The 26,181-nt window shown below is 35.6% G+C and overlaps 1 protein-coding gene across 7 annotated transcripts in view; it reads left to right on the forward strand.

Annotated features, from left to right (window-relative positions):
- Window positions 1–1,075: 1,075 nt before the first annotated feature.
- The window catches only part of MUSK (muscle associated receptor tyrosine kinase), a 121,999-nt gene continuing 96,893 nt past the window's right edge, over window positions 1,076–26,181 (forward strand). For 5 of the 7 annotated variants that reach the window (XM_017503375.2, XM_017503377.2, XM_017503380.2 and 2 more), the window contains exons 1-4: window positions 1,077–1,368; window positions 15,436–15,562; window positions 20,131–20,282; window positions 25,250–25,377. In XM_017503375.2, coding sequence (XP_017358864.1) covers window positions 1,290–1,368; window positions 15,436–15,562; window positions 20,131–20,282; window positions 25,250–25,377 — 486 coding nt within the window. In that variant the 5' untranslated portion in view covers window positions 1,077–1,289. Of the gene's footprint in view, window positions 1,369–15,435; window positions 15,563–20,130; window positions 20,283–25,249; window positions 25,378–26,181 lie in introns of all 7 variants that reach the window. The other 2 variants (XM_017503376.2, XM_017503381.2) reach the window with 2 other exon arrangements.

Here is a 26,181-nt window from a genome sequence, read left to right on the forward strand (position 1 = left end):
TAAACTTCTATAAATGAACTCCTGAGGCCAAAGAATGAAGGAGACACCAACATGAGGGGAAAAAAAAATCAAATGGTCAGTGCAATGGTAGAGATGTGCACAGTATGTTATGGAAACCCAGAGAAGACAAACATAACACAGCTTTGGAAAGATATGGGATTTTTCTCCCAGGAGGAGATGATAATCAAGTTGAGAGACATTTGAACTGGGTTGAAAGGAGGAGAGTAGTATCCCAAGAGAAGGGAACGGTATGAACAATTCATGGAGGAGGAAAGCTGTATACAGGGAACCATCATGCAGGTTGTTGAATATAAGAAGCTGCATGAGGCTGGACACAGTAGTTCATGCTTGTAGTCCCAGAACTTTGAGAGGGCGAGGTGGGATCATCACTTGTGGCCAGGAGTTTGAGACCAGCCCGGGTCACATAGCCTGACTGCCATCTCTACAAAAAATAAAAATAAATTAGCCTGCTGTAGTGGCAGGTGTCTGTAGTCCTAGCTACTCTGAAAGGATCACTTGAGTCCAGGAGGTTGAGGTTACAGTGAGCTATGATTACACCACTGCACTCCGGCCCGGGCAACAGAGCAAGACCCTGACTCTGAAAAAAGGATTGTAAAAGATAATACTAACATACAGCAAAGCTGCAGATTACAGTAAAGCCTGTCTTATTAGGCAGATTAGGCAGGTTTAAATATAGTTTTATGTTATGAGAAGGCACGAAAGGATTTTGAGCTGGAGCAACTATCTGAAAAAAGATAGAGAATGGTAAGACCCAAGACAGAGAGAAGGCAATACAAGGACTATTTCGTTGGAAAAATCTGTAGGAATTGGAATGGGCTGAATGTGGGAGTGGGAGTAGGGTGAGAGAGGGGAAGAATGGAGATGAAATAGGCCCAGATTTCTGGTTTGAGTCCAGGAGAGATGTGGTGCTGAATCCGAAGGTCAGGACACCTATACCTCTGAAAATACAGTGATGGTTGCAAAAGGCATGTGGTATTGTCTTCTGCCACTGTCTTAAAAGGGATTCTAAAGGGATTTTCTTGCCCTTGTTCCTCCAACCCTACACTTGCGTTACTGGCCTACGTGGATACTCACCAGCTGGTTGTGTCCATCATTGCAGCCAAGTCTGAGAATTCCTGATTATACTTAGAGCCTGTGGAGCTGCTGACACAAACAGTCATTAGCAGACGACCCTTTTGCCACCAACTATGCTTTAAAATGTAAACCGTGGAGGCATTTTCCTTGTGTTGTCCAGAAGGAACTTTGTCCTGCGTGAGCCTGGATTAATCATGAGAGAGCTCGTCAACATTCCACTGGTACATATTCTTACTCTGGTCGCCTTCAGCGGAACTGAGAAACTTCCAAAAGGTTGGTTTGAGCGATCGTGTCTTCTTGTTGCCTTGTCATAGTTCTAAAGCGTGTGTGTGTAAGAGAGATATGACCATGACTGATTGATAGTATGGTGGGCTTGGGTTTTACCTGATGAAGTAAGGGAGAGATGTATGACAAGGAAAGAAACTATATACATAAGCAATCAGTACCAATATTTTGCTCCTAAGTTCTGCAATAAAAGGCTCAGCCACAAACTGTGTGCAGAGGCCTGATTTCTAGGGCAAAACATAAGCATATACACTGCAAGTTATCAAGGTCTATTTTGTTTATGTGTATGTCAGGTTTCAGGGTGGTCTAGTTGGATGATGAAAACCTTTTCGCATTAGGTTTGCCGGGAATAGAATCAACCTTGTTCCCAGACATCCAGAGCATTTGCTTCTGGATAAAAATTACTTTTGTTTTCAGTTTTAGTTTTACCAAACTCTTAGTAAATATTTTAGTTGCTAAAAGTTGGAAATACAGAAAGACATACACAATTTGTCTGTGTAATAAACCTGGAAGACAATGGATTCTAAATAACTTTGAGCCTGGAGTGGTGATTTAGCTTGGCAGGAGACTGCAGAAGTTTTTTTCAGAGCCTTTGGAATGTACCGGAAATAACACCACCTCAGGGGAAAGGAAAGCAACTTAAGAAACTGACAAACACCTGTTGCAGTAGCAAGAATGTCCAGTGATATAGTTTCTGGCCAGTGTATCATGACACTGGGACTAGTGTATTTTAAATCAGGAAGACTGGAAAATAAGTGATTTGCAAAGTGACTAAGGGCATCATTGAATTCTTTTTTAAAAAAGACATGAGAAAGCAGATGGAGTGGTACCAATAAAAGAGTTTTTGAATTAAATATTATACAATAGAGTAAAAAGAATTTTTTGCTTTAGGACATGTTCAAAATTAATCATTTTCCCTTTATATTAAAGCACTGAAACAGTATGTATTGTGTAGCTAAATGAAGGTGATATCTGTATATAGATGCAAAAGGTATCTTTAGATTTTGTGGTTCACTAAAAATTCTGGAGCCATAAGGTCAAGGTTAACATGCAAATAAGATACGAGTTGCTTCATAAACAATCTGATTTCACAGATTTTGCTTGTTTTGTTTTGTTGCCTCTCTTTTTCCATTTTACTTGAGCGTAATGGTATCTTCAAATGTATTTAAACATTTAATTTCCAATGAATAAGGCATCTTCAGATAAAAGAGAATCTAGATCTTTTCAAACAGCTAATAATAGTTAGGAAGACATAACATTGGCTTCAGATTATTTTAATACTTCCTGATCAAACAACGGATGTCCAGTAAGGCGGCACCTGGATGCTTGAACCTAAGTCTTATTTGTGTGTTTCTAAACCATGCATTTACATAAAAATGTTAAGGATAAATACTAAAATACAGTTTTAAAAGGAACGGGACAATTGATTTTGATGATCCAAATAAGAATTTACTGCCTACACACATGAAACCCCCAAAAACCTCTCTATCTGAATAAGTCTTAATTTATATTCTAGATACAATTGATTTTCATTTCCAAACTTTATAAATAAAGCCCTTAATTCAAACGCACACTATCTCTATTTTGAAAACATTGAAATATAGTGGCATAGAGATAACACAGAGCCAAACACCCTGACTTTTAAATAAACTAATTGGATCATTCATCCAATTTTGTTTCTTATTATTTATTTACTACTAGAATTAGGTTTTAAAATAAAAAAATTAAAACAATTTTTTCTTAGTCTATTGTACCATAAAATCTAAATTTGTATGAGTTTAACTTCACCCTTATCCAAAGCACCATGTCTAGGAGAGCAAACATTTATTTATTACATACACCAATTCTGAGAATAAATACTATCATCAAAGCACAGTCCTTAAAATTTTAAATGTTGAAGGGCGATGAATATATTGGTTGAAAAGAACCACATCATTAATATTATTATTATTATTATTATTATTATTATTATTAGAGATGGAGTCTCTTTCTGTTGCCAGGCTGGAGTGCAGTGGCACAACCTCTGCCTCCAGGTTCAAATGATTCTCCTGCCTCAGTCTCCCTAGTAGCTGGGACTATGGGCATGTGCCACCACTCCCAGCTAATTTTTTGTATTTTTAGTGGAGACAGAGTTTCACTATGTTGGCCAGGATGGTCTCGATCTCCTGACCTTGTGATCTGCCTGCCTCAGCCTCCCAAAGTGCTGGAATTACAGCGTGCCCAGTCATTATTTTAATCCTACTGAAACTAATAAAAATGGCCCACCCAAACTATTTCTACTATTTCTAGAAAGCTACTGTTTTCCCTATTCTTGGCAGACAAAATAACAAGAGTTTTATAGTTGATATACTTCATCCTAATTCCTTTACTATGAATGAATAAAGGAAACTGCATAATATGCATTACCTAATAAATTGACATATTTAGAATCATGCAAATGTATTCAGGGGATTCTTTTCTGACTTTCTGCACACCACTTTTTTTTTGATAAATATCCAGCTTTGTAGAATGAATTGTTCATAGTTTTTATTTTAGTTTAATTGAGACTCCTAATGCTCAAAGATAAGGGAGAGAATCATTGTCTTTCTGAATCATTTCAACTAGTGATATTTTTAATAATGAATTCAATGCCATAACCCAAAGTAGAATTTTACAAACTGTCATTTCTGAAAGTAGCCAATGTTTCACTGGATAATTGGCTTAACCATATACATTAGTAACATTTAATGCTTTATCAGGGAGTATTAGGCATATACTACCATATGAGATTCTGCAGGAGTATAAGAGTTCATGTAAGCAGCTCTGGATCTGCTTGACATGCACAAAGAACTGTCAAAAGTCTCACTTTCAAAATACTCCACTTACTACAATACCTTGAAGTATTTGACTCTAAGTGATGTTATCTTTAGATAGATTTGAATAACCTCCTCTTTTAAATTGTATGTATATGAGGATAGGAGTCACGGATTTGACATATGGCTAAGTCAGTATTGACACAGCTGTCATTGAAATCCAGGACACATAGTCCTGGATGAATATTTTATATTGCCATGCATTCAAAGACTTACTCATTGCATGTTTGAGTAAACAGAGTTGCTTCAAATATTGTCGACCTTAAAGAAAAGAAGGAAGGAGCAGAAATGTCAAGATTTCTTTAAACTCCACCTTATTTCCAAAGGTACATGGAGTAGGCAGCTTCTCAGTGAAATAAAACCTGATGCCATTGGAGGAGAGCAACAAGTGAGGGGTAGAAAGGGGACCTGAAGGGAGTGGCTGTATTCAGGAAGATGAGAGGATCACATGGGCCATGCTGAGGACCCAGCTGGGGCCAGGAACTGCAGCTTTCTTTACAGTACTCCTGACCTGAACATTTGCTGCACTTTACCCAGCAATGCTATGTGAACATAGGGTAGCAAGGACAGATGGCCAGATTAATTCAGGATTGGCACTTTCCAGGGTCAGTACAGCTAAAGAACTAGAGAGTAAAGGAGTTGAAGTTATATAGCAGCATACTAAGGGGTACCATTTGGATCATGAAGAAAGTGAAACAAGGATAGTTAAGGCTTGGAAGAGAAGGTTCAAAAAGTTTAAACCAACCCCAAAGTGTTTTATTATACTAAAAAAAATACTGCATTCATAATGTTAGAGAAACATAATATTTTCTAAGTCTGAGCCCTAATTTTACTAATATAGAAAGGAGCAAATACACCTTGTTTTTTTGTGTACCCAATCATTGGTCACATCAATCAAAAAATAATCAAAAGTTGGTAAATCAATGGCCATATGCGAGAGCCCATAAGGAAAGGTAATGTCATGTCCATCTCATCAAACAGTTAATACTCAAATCAAGTTGTTCTTTGGGTTCAGAAAAGGATTGTGTTCATTTTCATGTATTTGTTATTCATGTAGTCCTTGGATTGGGAGAAGAAATCGTGCCCTAGTTTAAACAGGCTCTGGCTGAGATGAAAGCTGATAGTAGAATGAAAGTAAACAAGAGACAGTGTGCTGAGTCAACAAATATCATCAAACACAACTGACCCATGTGATTGTGTCAGTAAAAACTGGAAAGCAGATTTGAATAACTGGAAATATGGGCAATGTGGACTTTACATTCTGCGTAGAGAAAGTGATGTGGATATACATCTTCTCTTCATCCATCTGTGCATAATCAGTATGATCTTGAAGATGCAGTATATCTTAAAGAAAGGAACTATAAACCAACTTTAACCCTGAAGTTTAGTTCTATCACGTCCTATTTTTGTGATATGTAGACAAATTATTTAACCATTTTTTTTAACTCCATTTCTGGTCTTCAGGTGGGAATATTATCTACCTTTATGTTTGTTGTGACAAATAAATGAGATAATGAATGAAAAGTATAATGCATAGCACATACCAAATTCTTAATCAATTTTAGTTGCTAATATTAGTAAAAACAGTCAAATTTCACATAATACTGTTGTGTCACTGAATCTTACCAGAAAGTGTTAACTTAGTAAAGTTCTTAGTAACACCTTGTATATTTCTCTATGTCTGTTTTCCAAGACATTGTAAGACTTACTTCTTTGATCTTAACTGATCTCAACAGCTCATGTGACACCTCTGATTTGTCACCTCACTGGAAAGATAACATTACTAGTCAGTCTGTTACCTCTACCACTTCTGCATCTGTGTATTAAGTGAAAAAAAAAAGACTAGTAAATAAAGTTTCTCTCTTATAAGAATAGCATATAGTATTTAAGATTGATTTTGAAAATACAAAATACATAAAGTTTAAGACAGAAAAAGGACTATTAACATGTTGATATATTTTCTTTCATTTTTTAAATGTATTTTTGAAAGTGCTAATAATATTGTTTATACAATTCTGCTGCCTGCTGTTTTTACTTAGCACTAAGGTATAAGCATATTCTGTATTATTAATAATCCTCAAAACATCATGTGCAGTGACTAATATTCTGTTTAAATAACAGTGTGCTAGTATATGTTTAATATTCACCTCGCTGAGAAACAAAAAAGGCCCAGAACTGTTGCTCTTGTTGATTTCTGCAGTATAAATACTCCATAGTAAAAGACTCCATTGTGTACATGGCCAGACTCAAGCTACTATCAAATACTGAGCACTGAGTTGGGAAATAGCATGTGTAGTAGCATCCTTTATGTATTATTTCTACTAGATACATTAGAGATAACCTCAAGAACTTATACAATGGTAAAATGTAGTTAAATCATTAGGAATGTCAAGCATTAATACTTTGTTTTTAACATATTTAATTATAAATGTATACAACTTGGTTTTTAATAATGGTTGTATGTAACAATCACCTCTCAAAATTCTTGAAAAATTACAAGTGGTTCTTGCAAACCTGTAGAAGACAAAACTGTGCCTCAATCTTCTCCCACTTTACTACAATTATAGAATTAAGTACAATTGATTCATTTTCTGCAGTAAAAGTTATATGCCTTTCTATACGCAAGATTATTTTCATAGGACAGATTCCTGGGGATGATGATGATGATTATTATTATTATTATTTTGGAGACAGGGTCTTGCTGTGCCACACAGGGTGGAGTACCAAGGTGCAATTACAGTTCACTGAAGCCTTGAACTCCTGGGCTCAGTTGATCCTCTTACCTCAGCTACTTCCCAAGTAGCGGGATTACAAGGTGTGTGCCACCATGCCAGCTAATTTTTAATTTTTTTGTAGAGACATGGTTTCCCTATGTTTCCCAGACTGATCTCAAACTCCTAGGCTCAAGGGATCCTCCCACCTTGGCCTCAAAAATGATGGGATTATAGGCATAAGCCACCAATCATATCCAGCCTGAGATAAAATATTAATGGTATAATAAATTTGAATGTAATAGAGACAAAGAAAACAACTGAACAGCCTGGGTTTCTTTTTTCTAAATTACAGAATCAAGTAACGTTTGCACAGTGCTCCATGTGGACCAAGGACAATTTTAAATGCTTTCTATTTATTTACTGCTGACAAGCTTATGTGGAGGCTTTATTATTACCTCCATCTACAATTGAGACACTGAGGTTAAGTGTGGTTAAGTGACTTGCAGAACGGGTAAGCGATGGAGCTGGGTTGTGAATTCAAGTCCTGTGCTACATTGCCTCTTACTGTCTAGTTGCTCCACAGTCTTTCTTTTTAAACAGTAAAAGCATTCAACATCGTCAGCTAACCTTCGGGCCCATTGTTGACCACACCCCACAAGCTTCATAAAATGTTGTTTTTTATCTTTCAATATCTAGATGATGATACTATTAATTGCTTGTTTCATTCATCTGTTGTTTAGAAAATAACTATTTAATGAGATTGGCTTTCTCAAACTTTATGGATTACAAGTTTGCTTCCATTGCATTTAGAAAATTAACATTTCTTTGACATTCTATTTGCTACAATGTTTTTGTCTATTACAAAGGTAATATGCATTCATTTTTTTAAAAAATCCTAGAGGTTGGGGAGGAATAACACCAGGAGAAATGCCTGATACAGGCGATGGGTGGAGGGATGGAGACAGCAAACTACCATGGCATGTATGTGCCTATGCAACAATCCTGCAGGGTGCAGGATGTGCACATGTACCCCAGAGCCCAAATAACAATAAAAAAAAAATCCTGCAAGATACAGAAGAGCAAAAATATAAAATTACACATAACGCTCATAGCTAGGGATAAATGCTGTTAGCATTTTGCTATTCATTCTTTCAGTCTCTTTCTCTCATACATATGTGTATATATGTAAAACATCACCATTAAAAGAACTAGAGAAGCAAGATCAAACAAATTCAAAAGCTAGTGGAAGATAAGAAATAACTAAGATCAGAGCAGAACTGAAGGAGATAGAGATACATAAAAGCCTTCAAAAAAAAATCAATGAATCCAGGAGGTGGTTTTTGAAAAGATTAACAAAATAGATGGACTGCTACCAAGACTAATAAAGAAGAAAAGAGAGAAGAATCAGATGGCATATAAAATGATAAAGGGAATATCACCACCGATCCCACAGAAATACAAACTACCATCAGAGATTACTACAAACACCTCTATGCAAATAAACCAGTAAATCTAAAAGAAATGAATAAATTCCTGGACACTTGCATCCTCCCAAGAATAAACCAGGAAGAAGTTGAATCCCTGAATAGACCAATAACAAGATCTGAAGTTGAGGCAGAAATTAATAATCTACCAGCCAAAAAAAGTCCAGGACCAGGAGGGTTCACAGCCAAATTCTACCAGATGTACAAAGAGGAGCTGGTACCATTCCTTCTGAAACTATTCTAAACAATACAAAAAGAGGGAATCCTCCCTTACTCATTGTATGAGACCAACATCATCCTGATACCAAAACCTGGCAGAGACACAATTAAAAAAGAAAATTTTAGGCCAATATCCATGAGGAACACTGATATGAAAATCCTCAATAAATACTGGCCAACTAAATCCAAAGGCACATCAAAAAACTCATCCATCACAGTCAAGTTGGCTTTATCGCTCGGATGCAAGGCTGGTTCAACACACACAAATCTATCAATGGAATCCATCACATAAACAGAACCAAGACAAAAACCACATGAATGTCTCAATAGATGCAGAGAAGGCCTTCGACAAATTCAGCAGCCCTTTATGCTAAACACTCTCAATAAACTAGGTACCATTGGAACGTATTTCAAAATAATAAGAACTATTTATGACAAACCCACAGCCAATATCATACAGAATGGGCAAAAACTGGAAGAATAGACCTTGGAAACTGGCACAAGACAAAGATGCCCTCTCTCACCACTCCTATTAAACATAGTATTGGAAGTTCTGGCCAGGGTAATCAGGCAAGAAAAAGAAATAAAGGGTATTCAATTAGGAAAAGAGGAAGTCAAATTGTATCTATTTGCAGACGACATGATTGTATATTTAGAAGACCCTGTCAACTCAGTCCAAAATGTCCTTAAGCTGATAAACAACTTCAGCAAAGTCTCAGGATACAAAATCAATGTGCAAAAATCACAAGCATTCCTATACACCAATAACAGACAGAGAGCCAAATCAAGAATGAACTCCCATTCACAATTCCTACAAAGAGAATTAAATACCTAGGAATACAACTTACAAGGGATGTGAAGGACCTCTTCAAGGAGAAATACAAACCACTGCTTAAGGGAATAAGAGAGGAAACAAACAGATGGAGAAACATTCCGTGCTCATGGTTAGGAAGAATCAATAATGTGAAAATGGCCATACTGCCCAAAGTAATTTACAGATTCAATGCTATCCCTATCAAGCTACCATTGACTTTCTTCACAGATTTGGAAAAAAAAAAAACCTTAAACTTCATATGAAAGCAATAAAGAGCCCATATAGCCAAGACAATTCTAAGGAAAAAAAAAAAAAAAAGGTGGAGGCATCATGCTACCTGGCTTTAAACTATTACTACAAGGCTACAGCAATCAAAACAGCATGGTACTGGTACCAAAACAGAGATATAGATGCCACTCAGAAATAACGCCACACATCTACAATATCTGATCTTTGACAAACCTGACAAAAACAAGCAATGGGAAAAGGATTCCCCATTTAATAAATGGTGTTGGGAAAACTGGCTAGCCATACGCAGAAAGCTGAAACTGGACCCCTTCCTTACAGCTTATACAAAAATTAACTCCAGATGCATTAAACATTTAAACATAAGACCTAGCACCATAAAAACTCTAGAAGAAAACTTAGGCAATACCATTCAGGACATAGGCATGGGCAAGGACTTCATGACTAAAACACCAAAAACAATGGCAACAAAAGTCAAAATAGACAAATGGGATCTTATTTAACTAAAGAGCTTTTGTATAGCAAAAGAAACTATCATTAGAGTGAAACAGCAACCAACAGAACGGGAAAAAAATTTTGCAATCTACCCATCTGACAAAGGGCTAATATACAGAATCTACAAAGAACTTACACAAATTTACAAGAAAAAAAACCCAACAACCCTATCAAAAAGTGGGTGAAGGATATGAATAGACACTTCTCCAAAAAAGACATTTATGCAGCCAACAAACATGAAAGACAGCTTGCCATTGCTGGTCATTAGAGAAATGCAAATAAAAACCACATTGAGATACCATCTCATGCCAGTTAGAATGGTGATTATTAAAAAGTTTGGAGACAACATGTGCTGGAGAGGATGTGGAGAAATAGCAACACTTTTACACTGTTGGTAGGAGTGTAAATTAGCTCAACCATTGTGGAAGACACTGTGGCAATTCCTCAAGGACCTAGAAATAGAAATACCATTTGACCCAACAATCCCATTACTGGCTATATACCCAAAGTCATCCTACATGCACATGTATGTTCATTGCAGCACTGTTCACAATAGCAAAGACTTGGAACCAATCTAAATGTCCATTAATGATAGACCGGATAAAGAAAATGTGGCACATATTCACCATGGAATACTATGAAGCCATATAAAATGATTCATTCATGTCCTTTGCAGGGACAGGGACATGGATGAAGCTAGAAACCACCATTCTCAGCAAACTGACACAAGAACAGAAAACCAACCACCACATACATGTTCTCACTCATAAGCAGGTGTTGAACAATGAGAACACATGGACACAGGGAGGGGAACATCACACATGGCAGCCTGTTGGGGGCTGAGGGGGTAGGGCAGGTATAGCAGAGGGTGGGAGGCATAACATTAGGAGAAATATCTACTGTAGCTGATCCGGGGATGGATGCAGCAAACCACCATGGTACATGTATACCTATGTAATAAACCTGCACATTCTGTACATGTACCCCAGAACTTACAGTATAATTAAAAGAAAAAAAAAAAAACCTCTTGGCAGCATTTGATTCTCCCTCTTTTGTGAAATGTGTGCTACTCTTGGGCTCTGCCAACAGCCTCTGTTGGCTTTGCTTACAACTCTGGTTTCTTCCTCTCAGTCTCTTTTCTAAACTCTTCATTCTCCTCCCCATCTTTTATAAATGTCTGTGTCTTCCTGGAACTGGCTTAGGGCACCAACTTCCCACTGTCTTCAGGCTTTCACATGCACCATTTTCTCTGTGTGGAACACTATTTTCTCTCCACTGCGTCAAGCCAAATTTGAATCATCCGGTGAATGTGTGTGAATGTTTTGTGTAGTTTTTTATATTCCTAGTTTCATGAATCTCAGTGGTTGAGAAATATTTTTTATCATGTTAAAGAAATACTGTTATATTCCTACTTTAGAAATGGTTTTTAAGTAGGGAATGGACAGTTAATTCTGCCACTGCCTTTTTGACTGCAATAGGTATCTTTTAAACTATGACTATAGTAAATTCTGTTTAAAGGACTTTTCTGTTAAATTATCCTTACATTTTTGTGAGAGATTTTTCTGTCTAAATCTATAGTTTTAATTTTGAAATATGTGATTGAATTTAATTTGCTTTTTAAAATTTTACTCTAGGGCTTTACATCCTGCTTAACTTACATCAGCATTGTTTTATTCCAAAGACTGACTTGAGAAGCTTTCTATATTTTATATTCCCTATAGCTTTTGTTTGCTTCTTTTTGAGATGGGGTCTTTCCCTGTCACCCAGGCTGGAGTGCAGTGGTGTAATCATGGCTCACTGCAGCCTTGACCCCTGGTCTCAAGTGATCCTCCTACCTCAGGCTCCCAAGTAGCGGGGACTACAGATGTGCAGCACCTATACCCAGCTATTTTTTTGTTTGTTTGTATTTTTGTAGAGATGTGGTCTTGCCATGTTGCCCAGGCTTGTCTCAAACATCTGGGCTCAATGGATCCTCCTGGGCTTAATGGATTCTCCTGCCTCAGCTTCCCAAAGTGTTGAGATTACAAGCATGAGTCACTGCATCTGGCTCCTTGTAGCTTTTTATAACTTGAGACTTAATTCTTTCTTAAAAGTTTTTAAAAACTTACCTGAAAAACTTTGGGATATATTTTTTTCAGAAGTGTTCTTTGATAATTTTTTTCTTCTGTGAATATTGTTAATTATTTCACCACAACCTTTACTACATGTTGATATGTAGATTTTCATGTTTTTAATTCCAGTTTAATTTCCTTTTTGACGTTTGAATGATTTAGAACAATTTTGTCTTTAAAATTCTTAATTCTTTGGATTTGGGTTTTCAAATATTCATTACTGTTTAATTCTGTTGAATTGTGATCCAAGAATGTGACATACAATCTATATTTTTGAATTTTATTTAATCTTTAGTTTTCATGAGCATTTGAAAATGTGTGTCGACCTATCAGGGCTTAGAGTTTATGTGCATATCTGTTTAATTAATTTTACTAATTCTGTTTTTCTGTTTTACTACATATGTAATTATATTTTTGTCTTTTGATCTATAAACAGGATGGGGACTTTTTGTTTGTTTTACTGTCTTTTTACTGTCTATTTCTTACAGATTTTATTATGGTTAGGAAATATAGTCTATATAAAATCAATTATTTGAGCTGGGTTAAAATCTCCTATATAGCTTAGTATATTTTCTGTATGTTTCAATGTTTCATCTATGCATCATTTAAAAAAATATATTCTCTAATTTTTTAAGTGTTTTAAAAATATACATTATATTGAGTGTTAATTTTGATATTTATATCTTTGATATCTTTACTGTATTTCTGTTTGATTTATTTAGTGTCTGAAGGAGATCTCTTAAAGGTTTACACTATACTAAAACATTTCTCCATTTACTCTTGTGATAATTTTACTTTTGAGTTTGAGTCCATATTTTTAAATAATTAAGTTTCATGATTGTCATACTTTTTTATGGCTTGTTCCTTTTATCATTAAATAATGTTTCTATTTTTCTTTATAAATGCATGTGCCCTTATATTACATTTTTCTTATATTAATATTGCTGTGTCACTTTCTTTGGGACATTGTTTGCTTTGTACATATTTTCCCTCCCCTTTATTTTTAACATTTCTGTTTTATTTTATTTAGGTGTGTCTTTTTTGTTTGATAGCATCTGTCATTTCATAGGTCAGTTTATATCACCGGCGCTTACTGTGATTTTTGGTATATTTGGACTTGTTTCTTCCATATTATTTTATGCCTTCTGTTAACCATGCTTTTTCTTGGCTTAGTCTTTTGCTTGTTGTTTTTGTTTTTGACTGATAAAGCTTTTCTAGTCCCTTTTTTTTCTGTTGTTTGGAAGTTTTGCATTTTATTTCTTTTTTTTAGTGGTAACCATTAATAAAGTTTTAACATAGCATTTAACCATAGATTTTCTTTCTGTTTGAAGTTACTTATTCAATATTTCTGTCCTGCTGTTGTTTATGGCAAAGAGGTTAGCATTTTTTTAAACTACTTAGCACTTTAAACTTTTTCCATGAACTTTGATCTTGTAATTGCTTGTCTTGAATTTAATTCCACTTTAAACACAAAAATTAGTGATTTGTTTTTAAAATATTCCATAGTATGTTAAAATTGCAATTATATCTCACCACCATTTACGCTGTTTTTTTTTTATAACTCACCCCTTTCTATCTGGTATATGTTATTCCTTATTGAGTCTAGTAACTATTTCAGAGAAAGTCTATGAATGGTAAACACTTTCAACAGTTGTTTGTAAGAGTTCTGACTTTAAAATTAATACCTAAGCTGGCTGTAGAATTCTAAGCTAACAGTTATTTTTACTTAGTTATGTAAAGGTATGTGGGACAAAGACAGATCATTTTAATAGTGCCTGTGTGACAAATGACATTATAAGATTGACATTTACAGGATAACCTGAGGTTAAGGAAAAGGGCATTTGGGCCTGCCTAGCACATCAAGGAAAGTGGAAGGAGATAGATGTTCAAACCGAATCCTAAAAAACAAAATTAGCGTGGGAGATATGGGCCAAGTAAACATTTCCACCCACCATTTTTTCTCACTCTCAGCAGATGAGCTTGCCTTTGACTTTGCCAAAAATAATATGGTTTATTCAGAAAGTGGATATTTTATAGTTTTATTTCAATGTTATTTTATCTTTGATTTTTATAGTTTTAATTCAGTGTGTCCACATATTATTTTTTCTATTCTTATTTCAATGTGAAATAAAACCATAAATGTTTTATTGATAAATAAATGTGCCAAACAATGTGCCAGTCTGTTCTAGATGCTTTATAAGTCTGTCACTATTTCACCTCTAAACATCAATCATACTACTTATTTGGTTTTGATATATACCTTGTCCTTTAACTGAAGTGACCATATAATTTACTGTTTAAATGCATCTCACTCGCTGTGCCCACCCTGGGAATTAAAAGATGTCTAAAACATGATCCCTGACCTAAAGCTCAAGGTTTTACATTTCACAGAAGAGTGAGAAAAAGAAGAGACCATGTCTACAACCTTTCTTCCAACTGTTTTTAAAAAAATAAAATAGAACCAAACAGCTTTACTGAGTTCACCTACCACACTCTCTACCCATTAAAGTGTACAATTCACAAAGTGGTGTCTTTTTCTTTTCTATTTGTGTGCCAAAGTGAATTCTCTATAAATCTGATAAAGCATAAGCTTCAGACTCTCATTCTCAAAAGCCCTTTATAAGACCTTTGGTGGGCTTTACCACTGGGTTTATATGAGTGTCTATTTTCATAAAATTAGGGGAAAATCATTCTTAAACAACAATTTTTTTTAATTATTATCCTTTTTCACCATGACTTCCCTGTAGTCTCACTTTCCTTTATGCTGATGACATTGGGGTGGCCACAGAAATTGTGTATTCATAACTTTATATTTTTTTTCTTTAAAAAGTATACTCAAATTACATAAACTTGGGCCCCACAAAGCTTGGATCAGCCTCTCCTCGTATATATCATAAATTCTAAGCCCTACTTTCCTGAGGGCTTTCTCTTTTTATTCTCAAATGCCTAGTTTGGAAGTAGGATCAACTTTCTTTACATAGGCTTTTCCTTTCTCTTGGCAAATTTCTACTCTGGGGAAATAGAATTCTCATTCCAGTATGTAGTGGCTTCTGATGGCTTAAGGAAGGGTTAGTACACAAAATTCTAGAACGTTCTCTTTGATTTATCCTTCCCTTTCAGCTCCTGTTATCACCACTCCTCTTGAAACAGTGGATGCCTTAGTTGAAGAAGTGGCTACTTTCATGTGTGCAGTGGAATCCTACCCCCAGCCTGAGATTTCCTGGACTAGAAATAAAATTCTCATTAAGTAAGTATTCTACCTTTTAAAAACTTTTTTCTTAACTTTTGTGGATAGAGAGTATATATATATATATATGAAGTACATGAAATGTTTTGATACAGGCATGCACTGTGAAATAAGTACATCATGGAGAATGGGATATCCATCCCTGCCAAGCATTTATCTTTTGAGTTACAATCTAATTATACATGTTCTTTTACAATGTACCACTAAGTTATCATTGACTATAGCCACTTTGTTGTTTTATCAAATAGTAGGACATTCTCATTCTTTCTATTTTTTTGTACCTACTAAATATCCCCTACTATGGGTGGCCCCCATCCCTGTACTACCCTTCCCAGCCTCTGGGAACCATCCTTTTACTCTCCATGTCTATGAGTTCAATTGTTTTGATGTTTAGATCCCACAAATAAGTGAGAACATGCAATGTTCGTCTTCCTGTGCCTGGCTAATTTCACTTACCATAATGATCTCCAGTTCGATCTGTCTTTGCAAATGACTGGATCTCATTCTTTTTATGGCTGAATAGTAGTCCATTGTGTATATATAACATAATTTCTTTATTAATTCATCTGTTAATGGTTGCTTACAAATCTTAGTTATTGTAAGCACATAGGTTGATTACAGATCTTAGTTATTGTAAACAGTGCTGTAACAAACATAGGAGTCCAGATATCTCTTAGATATACTGATGTCCTTTCTTTTACTTATACATCCAGCAGTGGGGTTGCTGGATCATATGGAAGCTGAATTTTTAGTTTTTTGAGGAAACTTCAAACTATTCTCCATAGTGGTTGTACTAATTTACATTCCCACATCAACAATGTACAAGGGTTCCCTTTATCTACATATCCTTGCCAGCATTTGTTATTGCCTGTCTTTTGGATATAAGGTATTTTCACTAAAGTGAGATAATATTTCATTGTAGTTTTTTTGTTTCTGTGATGATCAATAATGTTGAGCACTTTTTCATATGACTATTTGCCATTTGCATGTCTTCTTTTGAGAAACTGTTCAAATCTTTTGCCTATTTTTGATTGGATTAATGGACTTTTTATTGTAGAGCTCCTTATGTATTTTATTGTTTGAGCTCCTTATGTATTCTGGTTATTAATCTTTTGTCAGATGGGTAGTTTTCAAATATTTTCTCCCATTAAGTTTGTTGTCTCTTCAGTTTGTTTCTTGTATCCTTTGCTGTGCAGAAGCCTTTTAATTTGATGCGATTCCATTTGTCCATTTTTGTTTTGATTGCTTGTGCTTGTGGGTATTGCTCAAGAAATTTTTGCCTAGACCAATGTCCTGGAGATTTTCCCCAATGTTTTCTTCTAGTAGTTTTATAGTTTGAAGTCTTAGATTTAAGCCTTTAATCCATTTTGATTTGGTTTTTATGTATGGAGAGAGGTAGGGGTCTAGTTTCATTCTTCTGTATGTGGATATCCAGTTTTCCATACATTATTTACTCTTAGAGAGACTGTCTTTTTCCCAGTGTATGTTTTTAGTACCGTTTTTGAAAATGAGTTCCCTGTAGGTGTGTGGATTTCTTTTGAGTTCTGTATTTTATTCCATTGGTCTATGTGTCTTTTTTGATGCAGGTACCATACTGTTTTTGTTACTCTAGCTCTGTAGTATGATTTCAAGTAAGGCAATGTGATTCTTCCAGTTTTATTCTTTTCGCTTAAGATAGGTTTGGCTAGTCTGGGCCTTTTGTGGTTCCACATAAATTTTAGGATTTTTTTGTTTATTTGTGTGATAAATGTCATTGGTATTTTGATAGGAATTGCACTGAATATGTAGATTGCTTTGGGTAATATGAACTTTTTAACAATACTGATTTCCAATCCATTAATATGATTCCTTTTTTTTTTTTTTTTGGTATCCTCATCAATTTATTTCATCAGTGTTTTATAGCTTTCATTATAGAGATATTTGACTTATTTAATTCCTAGCTATTTAATTTTATATGTGGCTATTGTAAATAAGATTACTTTTTAAATTTCTTTTTCATATTGTTCATTGTTGGCATATATAAATGTTACTGATTTTTGTATTTTGATTTTGTATCCTGACACGTCACAGAATATCAGTTCTAACAGTTTTCTGTGTAGTCTTTAGGTTTTTCCAAATATAAGAGCATAGAATCTGCAAACAAATATAATTCTTCCCTTCAAGTTTGGATGGCCCTTTATATTTCTCTCTTGTCCGATTGCTCTAGGTAGGACTTCCAGTACTGTGTTGAGTAACACCGGTGACAGTGGGCATCCTTGTTGCATTCCAGATTAGAGGAAAGGCTTTCAGTTTTTCCTCATTCAGTATGATACTAGCTGTGTGTCTGTCATACATGGCTTTTATTATTTTGAGGCATTTTCCTTCTGTTTTTGAGGGGTTTTTTTAAATCATGAAAAGATGTTGAATTTTTATCAAATGCTTTTTCAGCATATATTGAAATAATCCTATGGTTTTTACCCTTCATCTGTTTACATGATGCAGCACATTGATTAATTTGCATATGTTGAACTATTCCTGTATCCCAGGGATAAATTCCGCTTAGCCATGAGAGATGATCTTTCCAAAGTATTGTCGAATTTGGTTTGCTAGTATTTTGTGCAATCTGGATAGGCTGATAATCCCAAATCATCAAGTCCTGGTTCCTTTTTTGCTTAACAGGTTTTCTGTCCACTTATCTTTTTCCTCTTGAATTTTACTAGAAGCAGCAAAAATAAATGAGGCCACACCTTCAACACATTGCTTAGAAACTTCTTTAGCTAAATATCTGAGATCACCATTTATAAGCTTTGTTTGCCACATAACTGCAGGACACCATTCAGCTAAGCTCCCTGTCCTACATAACAAGGATCCCCTTTTCTTCCTTTCCTAGTAATATGCTCCTTATTTTCACCCAAGTCCTCATCAGTAGTGCTTTGAACATACATATTTCTACCAACAGTCTGTTCATGATAACTTAGGTGTTCTTTAAGATGATTTAGATTTTCTCTGCCATGTAACTCTCTTCCTTCCAAGTCCTCAGGAGCAGAATTACTAACATGCGTATTTTTATTAATAGTCTCTTCGAGGAAATGTAGGCTTTTTCTAGCATGCTTTTCAAATTTTTTTCAGTTCTACCTACTACTCAATTGCAAAGCAACATCCACATTTTTTGGGATTTGTTGCAGCAGCACCACACTTCCAGGTACCCAAATCTGCATTTATTTCCTATTCTTGCTGTAACAAATTACCACAAACTTAGTGGCGTAAAACAACATAAAGGTACTATGTTATAGTTCTGGAGGCCACAAGTATGAAATAAATCTCTCTGGGCTAAAATCAAAGTGTTGGCAGGGCTGAGTTCCTTCTGGAAGCTCAAGGGAAGAATCTGATTTCTTGTCTTTCTCAGCTTCTAGAGGCTACCTGCATCCCCTGGCCTCTCCTTCATCTATAACACTAGCAGTGGCCCCACTCTGACCTCTCCCTCCATTTTCATTCCTCCTTTTATCAATCTGCCTCCCTCTTCCATTTTTTTAAGGATACTTATTATTACACAGGGCCCATTTGAATAGTCCAGAACACCACATTTTAAGATTCTTAACATTTGCAAAATAAGATGACATATTGACAGATTTTAGCGATTAAGACAAGAACCTTTGAGGGACTGTTATTCTGCTTACCACACACATTTGTCATAAAAAAAAATCTTATTTGGCACTCGGGCCTGTCAGGGGGAAATAGGGGAGGGACAGCAGGGGGTGGGGAGTTGAGGAGAGATAGCATGGGGAGAAATGCCAGATATAGGTGATGGAGAGGAAGGCAGCAAATCACACTGCCATGTGTGTACCTATGCAACAATCTTGCATGTTCCTCACATGTACCTTAAAATATAAAATGCAATTAAAAAAATATAATCACACACAAAAAAATCTTATTTGGTTAAAAGAAACTCTCTTTTATATTGATGCTTCTCTTCAAATATCTTTTTGTTGCCCTAATTTTCTTCTCAACAAATGGTTTGCATATAATTAAATAGATAATATATGTAAAGCATATATTTTTATAGTTGGAAGTTGTTTTGCTTCCTTATGATCCCAAGTAACTAGAACTGTGCCTGGCACTTGTTAGCATTCAATAAATAATTGTTTAATGAAAGAATGAATATTCAACTAATCATTAGTTAATCCAATAAATAATTAACGCTTTCTGTTCATCATTTATACATATGCATTTTCATTATCTATTAATAGCTACTACTTCCAAGAAATTATGGGGACAAGACACCTATATCTTGGTTTGATATGCTTTCCTGAATTAAGTAAACTTTAAATTTTGTCTTATCAGTAGACAACACCCTTTGAAAGCATTTTTGATGGACTGTGGTACTTTCAGTATTGGAGCCTAGGAAAGATTAGAATATAATGTTAGCTTTATACTACCAACTACGGTTATCCTATTATTCAGAACTCATTCAAGTTTCCTCTCCCCTTTATTCTACTTCCTCATTGACAAGTCATCAGTTTGATAAATGAATCATAGCCGAAAAATCACAGATGAAGCACTAATCTGTCATTTTTCTCTGTGACCTGCAGGCTCTTTGATACCCGGTACAGCATCCGGGAGAATGGTCAGCTCCTCACCATCCTGAGTGTGGAAGACAGTGATGATGGCATTTACTGCTGCACAGCCAACAATGGTGTGGGAGGAGCTGTGGAGAGTTGTGGAGCCCTGCAAGTGAAGATGAGTGAGTGGAAAAGAGATTTGTCTATTGATCTGAAAGTTGACTTGGTACACTTTATTTATTATTTATTTATTTATTTGAGACAGAGTCTCGCTCTGTCACCCAGGCTGAAGTGCAGTGATGCGATCTTCACCGCAACCTCCGCCTTCTGGGTTCAAGCAATTCTCCTGCCTCAGCCTCCTGAGTTGCTGGGACGACAGGTGCATGCTACCACGCCCAGTTAGATTTTTGGATTTTTAGTAGAGATGGGGTTTCACCGTGTTAGCCAGGCTGGTATAGATCTCCTACCCATTTTGGACTCCCAATATACTGGGATTACAGGCATGAGCCACCAGGCCCAGCCTGACTTGGTATACTTTAAAATCGTAAATAGAGGTTTTCTCAGGCCTGGCAATTCAGCAATGAGAAAAGTTCAAGTTCAAAGCATAAACTTGAGGCCAGTTAACTGCACACCTCTTATGTCTGCCATCAACCACTACCCTAAGGCAAGCCTCTCAATTCTCTCTCCTCTCCCATTTTCTTGACTTCACACATCTCCTGACTTCTTCCACCCTGAATTCTTTCACTGTGAAACTTTCTTCTAAAGCCTTTACCCAACACCTGTGAAACACAGTCGGACATTCTTTTTATTTCTAACCTCTTTGTAGACACTTCTACCCTTTTGCCTTATTTCAAATTTGATATTTTTCTGAGTGATTTTCTGCTTCAATGGAAGCTGTTCTGTTTTCCCCACTTCATGTCTACAAGGCTATCAAACACTAATAGGTAATCTCCCTGCCCTCATTGCTGCTTTTAAGCCATTCTATTTTGTATTCCTATGCAAAATCTTTTCTCTCATGAGGGCTTATGCCATTTTGACCTATCTTTCCTCTAATTCTATTCATTATGTCATCTGCTCTTCCAGGAACTCCCCCATACTTATTGAAGACTCTGATTCCAGGTTTAGTATTTTCTATCTAACTCTACTCCTGCATCACCCTAAGAAATTTTAACAGCCATGAAATAGAACCACTAGCCACTTAATTCTCACAATTCTTCGACCTCCACAAATCCAGTGATGTTTGTCTTTTTTTTTTTTTTTTTTCAGTTTTAAGGCCCATGCTATTAATCTCTATGTATATGCATATATAGTAGTAGTTTAGGTGAGTCTCCCACTATGAGGAAATGTGGTTTGATTTTCTATTTTTAACTTTTGTGTTCAGGGGTACATCTGCAGAATGTACCAGTCTTGTCAGATGAGATAAACAGTTTCCCATACTCATGGCTTGCTTCCAAATAGAGTTTGTGGGCACAAAGTTCTATTGTCACCTTCTCAGCTAACAACATCTCAGTCTCCCTCATTCTCTTACTCTTGCTATACAACATCAACATCACCAGCATCATCATGTTCTCTTCCCTTGATTCCTCTCTGTTCTCCTTTCCGTTGACTCCCCAATTGGGCTTTTATTTCCTTCTATGCTTAGTTCTCTCTTCTACCTGGTGGTGTATCATCAAACACTGTCTTACCAGCATCTTTAAATCTCATGATTTCCTATCCTGCAAGTGACTGCCACTTGCAAACTGTCAATCTTACAATGATGTAACCTTCATCTTCTCTTCTCTGACACATTACTCATGGGAAAATATCTTATAACCATACATACTGGCAACACACAAATTAGAGGAATTTAGTTCTACCTGGGACCTTTATTTTTCTTTCATCATCACCTTTTATCTTTTGTAATTTTGCTGGAGGAGGAAATCATTAGCTACTTTCTTCAGAGTGTGAAGATGTAAGGTATTTTCTGAATTTTTCCATGGCTGAATTATTTACTTCACTCGCATTCTTGGATAACAATTTTTCTGGGTGTAGAATCAGAGTTTTAAAAACTTTTCCCTTTAGTTTTAGTAGACAATCCACTGTTGCAGATGAGAAGTCTTTTTCTTATTTCTTTACAAGTAAATCTGATATCTCGCTCAAAAATTTTAGGATTTTTCTTTTTATTTCTAGAGTTCATAAATTTCACAAACTGACAAGAATATGTTAGGTGTATTTTTAAAAATTATTTCTACTCAGTTTAAGGTGAGTCTTTTTTTTTTTTCTTTTTCTTTTTTGAGACAAGGTCTCACTCTGTAACCCAGGTTGTAGTGCAGTAGTGTGATCATGGCTCACTGCAGCCTTGACTATCCAGGCTTAAGCAATCCTCCTGCTTCAGCCTTCCAAGTAGCTGAGAATACAGGCATGAGCCATGATGCCCAGCTATTTTTTTTTTTTTTTTAGAAGAGATAAGTTCTCACTATGTTGCACAGGCTGGTCTTACACTCCTGTGCTCAAATGATCATCCCACCTTGGCCTCCCAAAGTATTGAGATTATAGGAGTGAGCCATGCACCAGCATAGGTGGGACTTTTTTATCTAAAAACCAAAGCTTTTTTGAAAATCAGGTACATTTTCTTTAGTATTTTTTCTCTTTTATTTCTCTATGACTTCAAATTTTTCTTCACATATTTTCTGCATGCCTTGATATTCTACTCTTGAAGATTCCTTTAACTTTTCCTTCATATCATCAGTGTGGTCTCCAGTACGACTATTCTGTCATTCTGAGTGTTTTGGTCTTAAAAACTATATTTTTAATTTCTAAGAATTTCCTTGATGGCTCTTTTTTTCATAACAAACTCACTTGTATGATACAATATTTATTTAAACTTCTAAGGATATCACTAGTGCATCTTTTTTAAAGACATTTTCTTTTTTTTCCCCTGCTTTACTTTTATTTTCTTCAAAAAAAAAATGATTTGTTTTGGTTCTATCCTTTTATGTTTACAATTTTTCTCAAATAGATCTTTTATTTTTTGGTCATAAATATACATGGAGTCTTCAGTTAATTAGGATAAGAAGCTGGTAGGAACAGCAGGAATACTGATTCGGCACTTAATGTGTGTAAATAGGTAGGGATCCGCCTATATGCAGGCTTCCCTTCAGTAGGCAGAGCAGTAAGAAATCAAATAAGGAAGTTGGAATGCTCTCATTTGCTGAATAATAAAGACTTGATTCTGAGGATGAAACACATTCAAGTATTTCACTACTTTGTGACACTGCCTTTCTTTTGAATGTTTTGCATATTTTCTCTGGCCCAAATGTTCTTGATTTGTGTTCTACCTTAAAGCGCCTTTTCTTATCTTCTTTTTTCCAACCTTTCCTTTGGAGATCTCATCCATTCATGTGGATATACACTGGTGTGGCTGTTCAAATTGCTAACATTTTGGAATGCTTCCGTACTTCTTGGAAAAACCTGCTTCACAAGGCTCCAAAGATCCCCCAACCACTGTCACTACTCCAGGTCTCTTAAGCCCTCCCTCAAGAGCTCCCTCCCCTAAATTCCTAATGGTCCATCAGCTAAAGTCTCAATGTTGGCACAGCAGGATCCTTCCAGCATCCTGCTTTAAGATAACCAGTTCTGATTGGTCAGTACTTATGGCTCCACCCTGAATCATGTTCCCTTACAGTGGGTATTTATGGCTATGCGTCAATACTCTAGTCATTCCTAGTTGACTTTATATTCAATTTCCTAAATGGGAATTCCTCACCTCTTACCTAACAGATGATTAAGACATCATGGCACTGAGAAGACAGGAGATTTTTGCTTTAACCAAAGGCCTTTATCTAAGACATTATCTGTGCCTCAGGTTTACCATAGAGATCTTGTTTAGGAAACCCATGGAAGGCATAGATAACGCTTTTGTTGACTGTCATAGGAATATCAAGTTCTAAGTTTCTGCCAGCAACTGTATGACAATACAACTCACAATTGAGGGACCTGGCCAGTGCTGTATCTAAATGTAGGTATTTACAGTTTATTAGAAGGAGAGTTGTATGCTATAGATAGCAGGCAAAGTGATAAAGTTGTTATTTGCCTATAATATGTTTTAAAGTCTTTCTTGTAATTTTGCTATAACACAGGGCCACAGGAGATAAATGGCAGTGAATGCTTAGATTAAAACCCAACAGGTCATGAAGGCTTGCAAATATCTCTTACTACCAACACCAAAGTCCCCACTCCTCTCCCACACATTGAAGTAGAAAGAAAAAAAAAAGTCCTTATTTCATGCTTTCCTTTGTCAAAATAATAAATTGGTTATGGCACACGTCCTGGAAGAAATAAAATGTGTCAATTTCTCAGCAGTCTCTCCTGCCAAGTCCCCCTCTGTATCTGTAATGTAAAATTCCTAAGGACATAAATATAGTTTTAACTATTTTATGAATAGTACTAAAATAACTGGTATCCTGAACTTATAAATTATTTTGTTTATTAGATGTAATAATTTTCTTTGAAAGTTTCATACTGGAGAATAAAAATTAGCTGACGTAAACCATTTCTTCTGAAACATTTACTTGAGTGTTTGAACAGTAAATTACATGTTTGCTTTACATAATTAAGCCCCAAATCGTATGACAGAATTTCTTCTAATTTCTAATATAATAATACCTGGTTTACTTTCTAGAGAATGCATGTACTTAATAAACATCAAATTTAATAGTCAAATTAAGATGGAAGCTAAAGGGAAAATAGGTCATAATTTATAACTATATAAGAATATATTTATATCTATATAAATTTTTTTTCAAATGTTATGTCTATCAGTATAAATTAAATAATGTTGAATTGCTATGATGACAGCCTTTGTTAATCAACTTTTATTAACTATCTTTTAAAATGATGAATGCTATGGTAACTTAACACTATTAATATTTTTCATAAATTTTTGTTTTGTTAGTAAGATTCTAATAAAGCAGAGACAATCAAGTGTTTCTAAACTGATTTCTGTTTGAGATATACAGAAAAAAGTGTCTTAGCATTTGGTGAATTTTGTAATGTAACATGTCTCAAACGATTCTTAAAGCAGATATTTAGAATTAAATTGAAAGTTAGAAACTCTAGGTTTCATCAACCCATATTGCCTTGTTTGTTTTGAATTTTCATTTCTTTTTAGAACCTAAAATAACTCGTCCTCCCATAAATGTGAAAATAATAGAGGGATTAAAAGCAGTCCTACCATGTACTACAATGGGCAATCCCAAACCATCAGTGTCTTGGATAAAGGGAGACAGCCCTCTCAGGGTAAGTGGTTATCATGTTAAAACTTGTATATAAAATGTATTTTAAAATGTAACATTTCTTTGCACACTCAGTTACACACTTACAAACTGCTAATATAAAATCGTTTCCATATACATTTTAACCAATTTAAGTATTTCTGTTTGCATATATGCAAACTGTATAGTGTTTCACTTGGGTCTGGCTAGGGAAAAAGGAGATGGGAACCAGTAATGTTAAAGATAGAAAAGGAGGCAATGCAAAAGCAAACCTGGAATTTTTTTGTATTTGTTGGCTGGTTAAATCATTTATTTTTTTAATGTTGAACCTGGGACTCAGAGGATGAAAAAGAGAAACTAAGACTCAGGCTTTAAAACTGACAGGTTCTGGAAGGAGGGACGGAAACAAGGTTTGGAAGAAAATAAATGAGAGCACCGGAGAGAAGTTAGGCAAAAAGACTCAAGACTTATACACAAGTACCTTGGCAAATCCCTCCTGAGTCACAATGAGTAGTCACACTTGTAATCCCAGAACTTCGGGATGCCAAGGAAGGTGGATCACCTGAGGTCAGGAGTGCAAGACCAGCCTAGCCAATATGGCGAAACCCTGTCTCTACTAAAAATACAAAAATTAGCCTGGCATGGTGGCGTGCACCTGTAATCCTAGCTACTCAGGAGGCTGAGGCAGGAGACTCATTTGAACCCATGGGGCAAAGGTTGCAGTGAGTCAAAATCACACCACACACTCCAGCCTGGGCAACAGAGTGAAATTCAATCTCAAAAAAAAGAAAAAAAAAGTTATTATCTATATGCTTATTTTGTACTGTCT

The sequence above is a fragment of the Cebus imitator genome, unplaced genomic scaffold (assembly GCF_001604975.1).
Source record: "Cebus imitator isolate Cc_AM_T3 unplaced genomic scaffold, Cebus_imitator-1.0 Scaffold310, whole genome shotgun sequence".
Lineage (NCBI taxonomy): Eukaryota > Metazoa > Chordata > Mammalia > Primates > Cebidae > Cebus > Cebus imitator.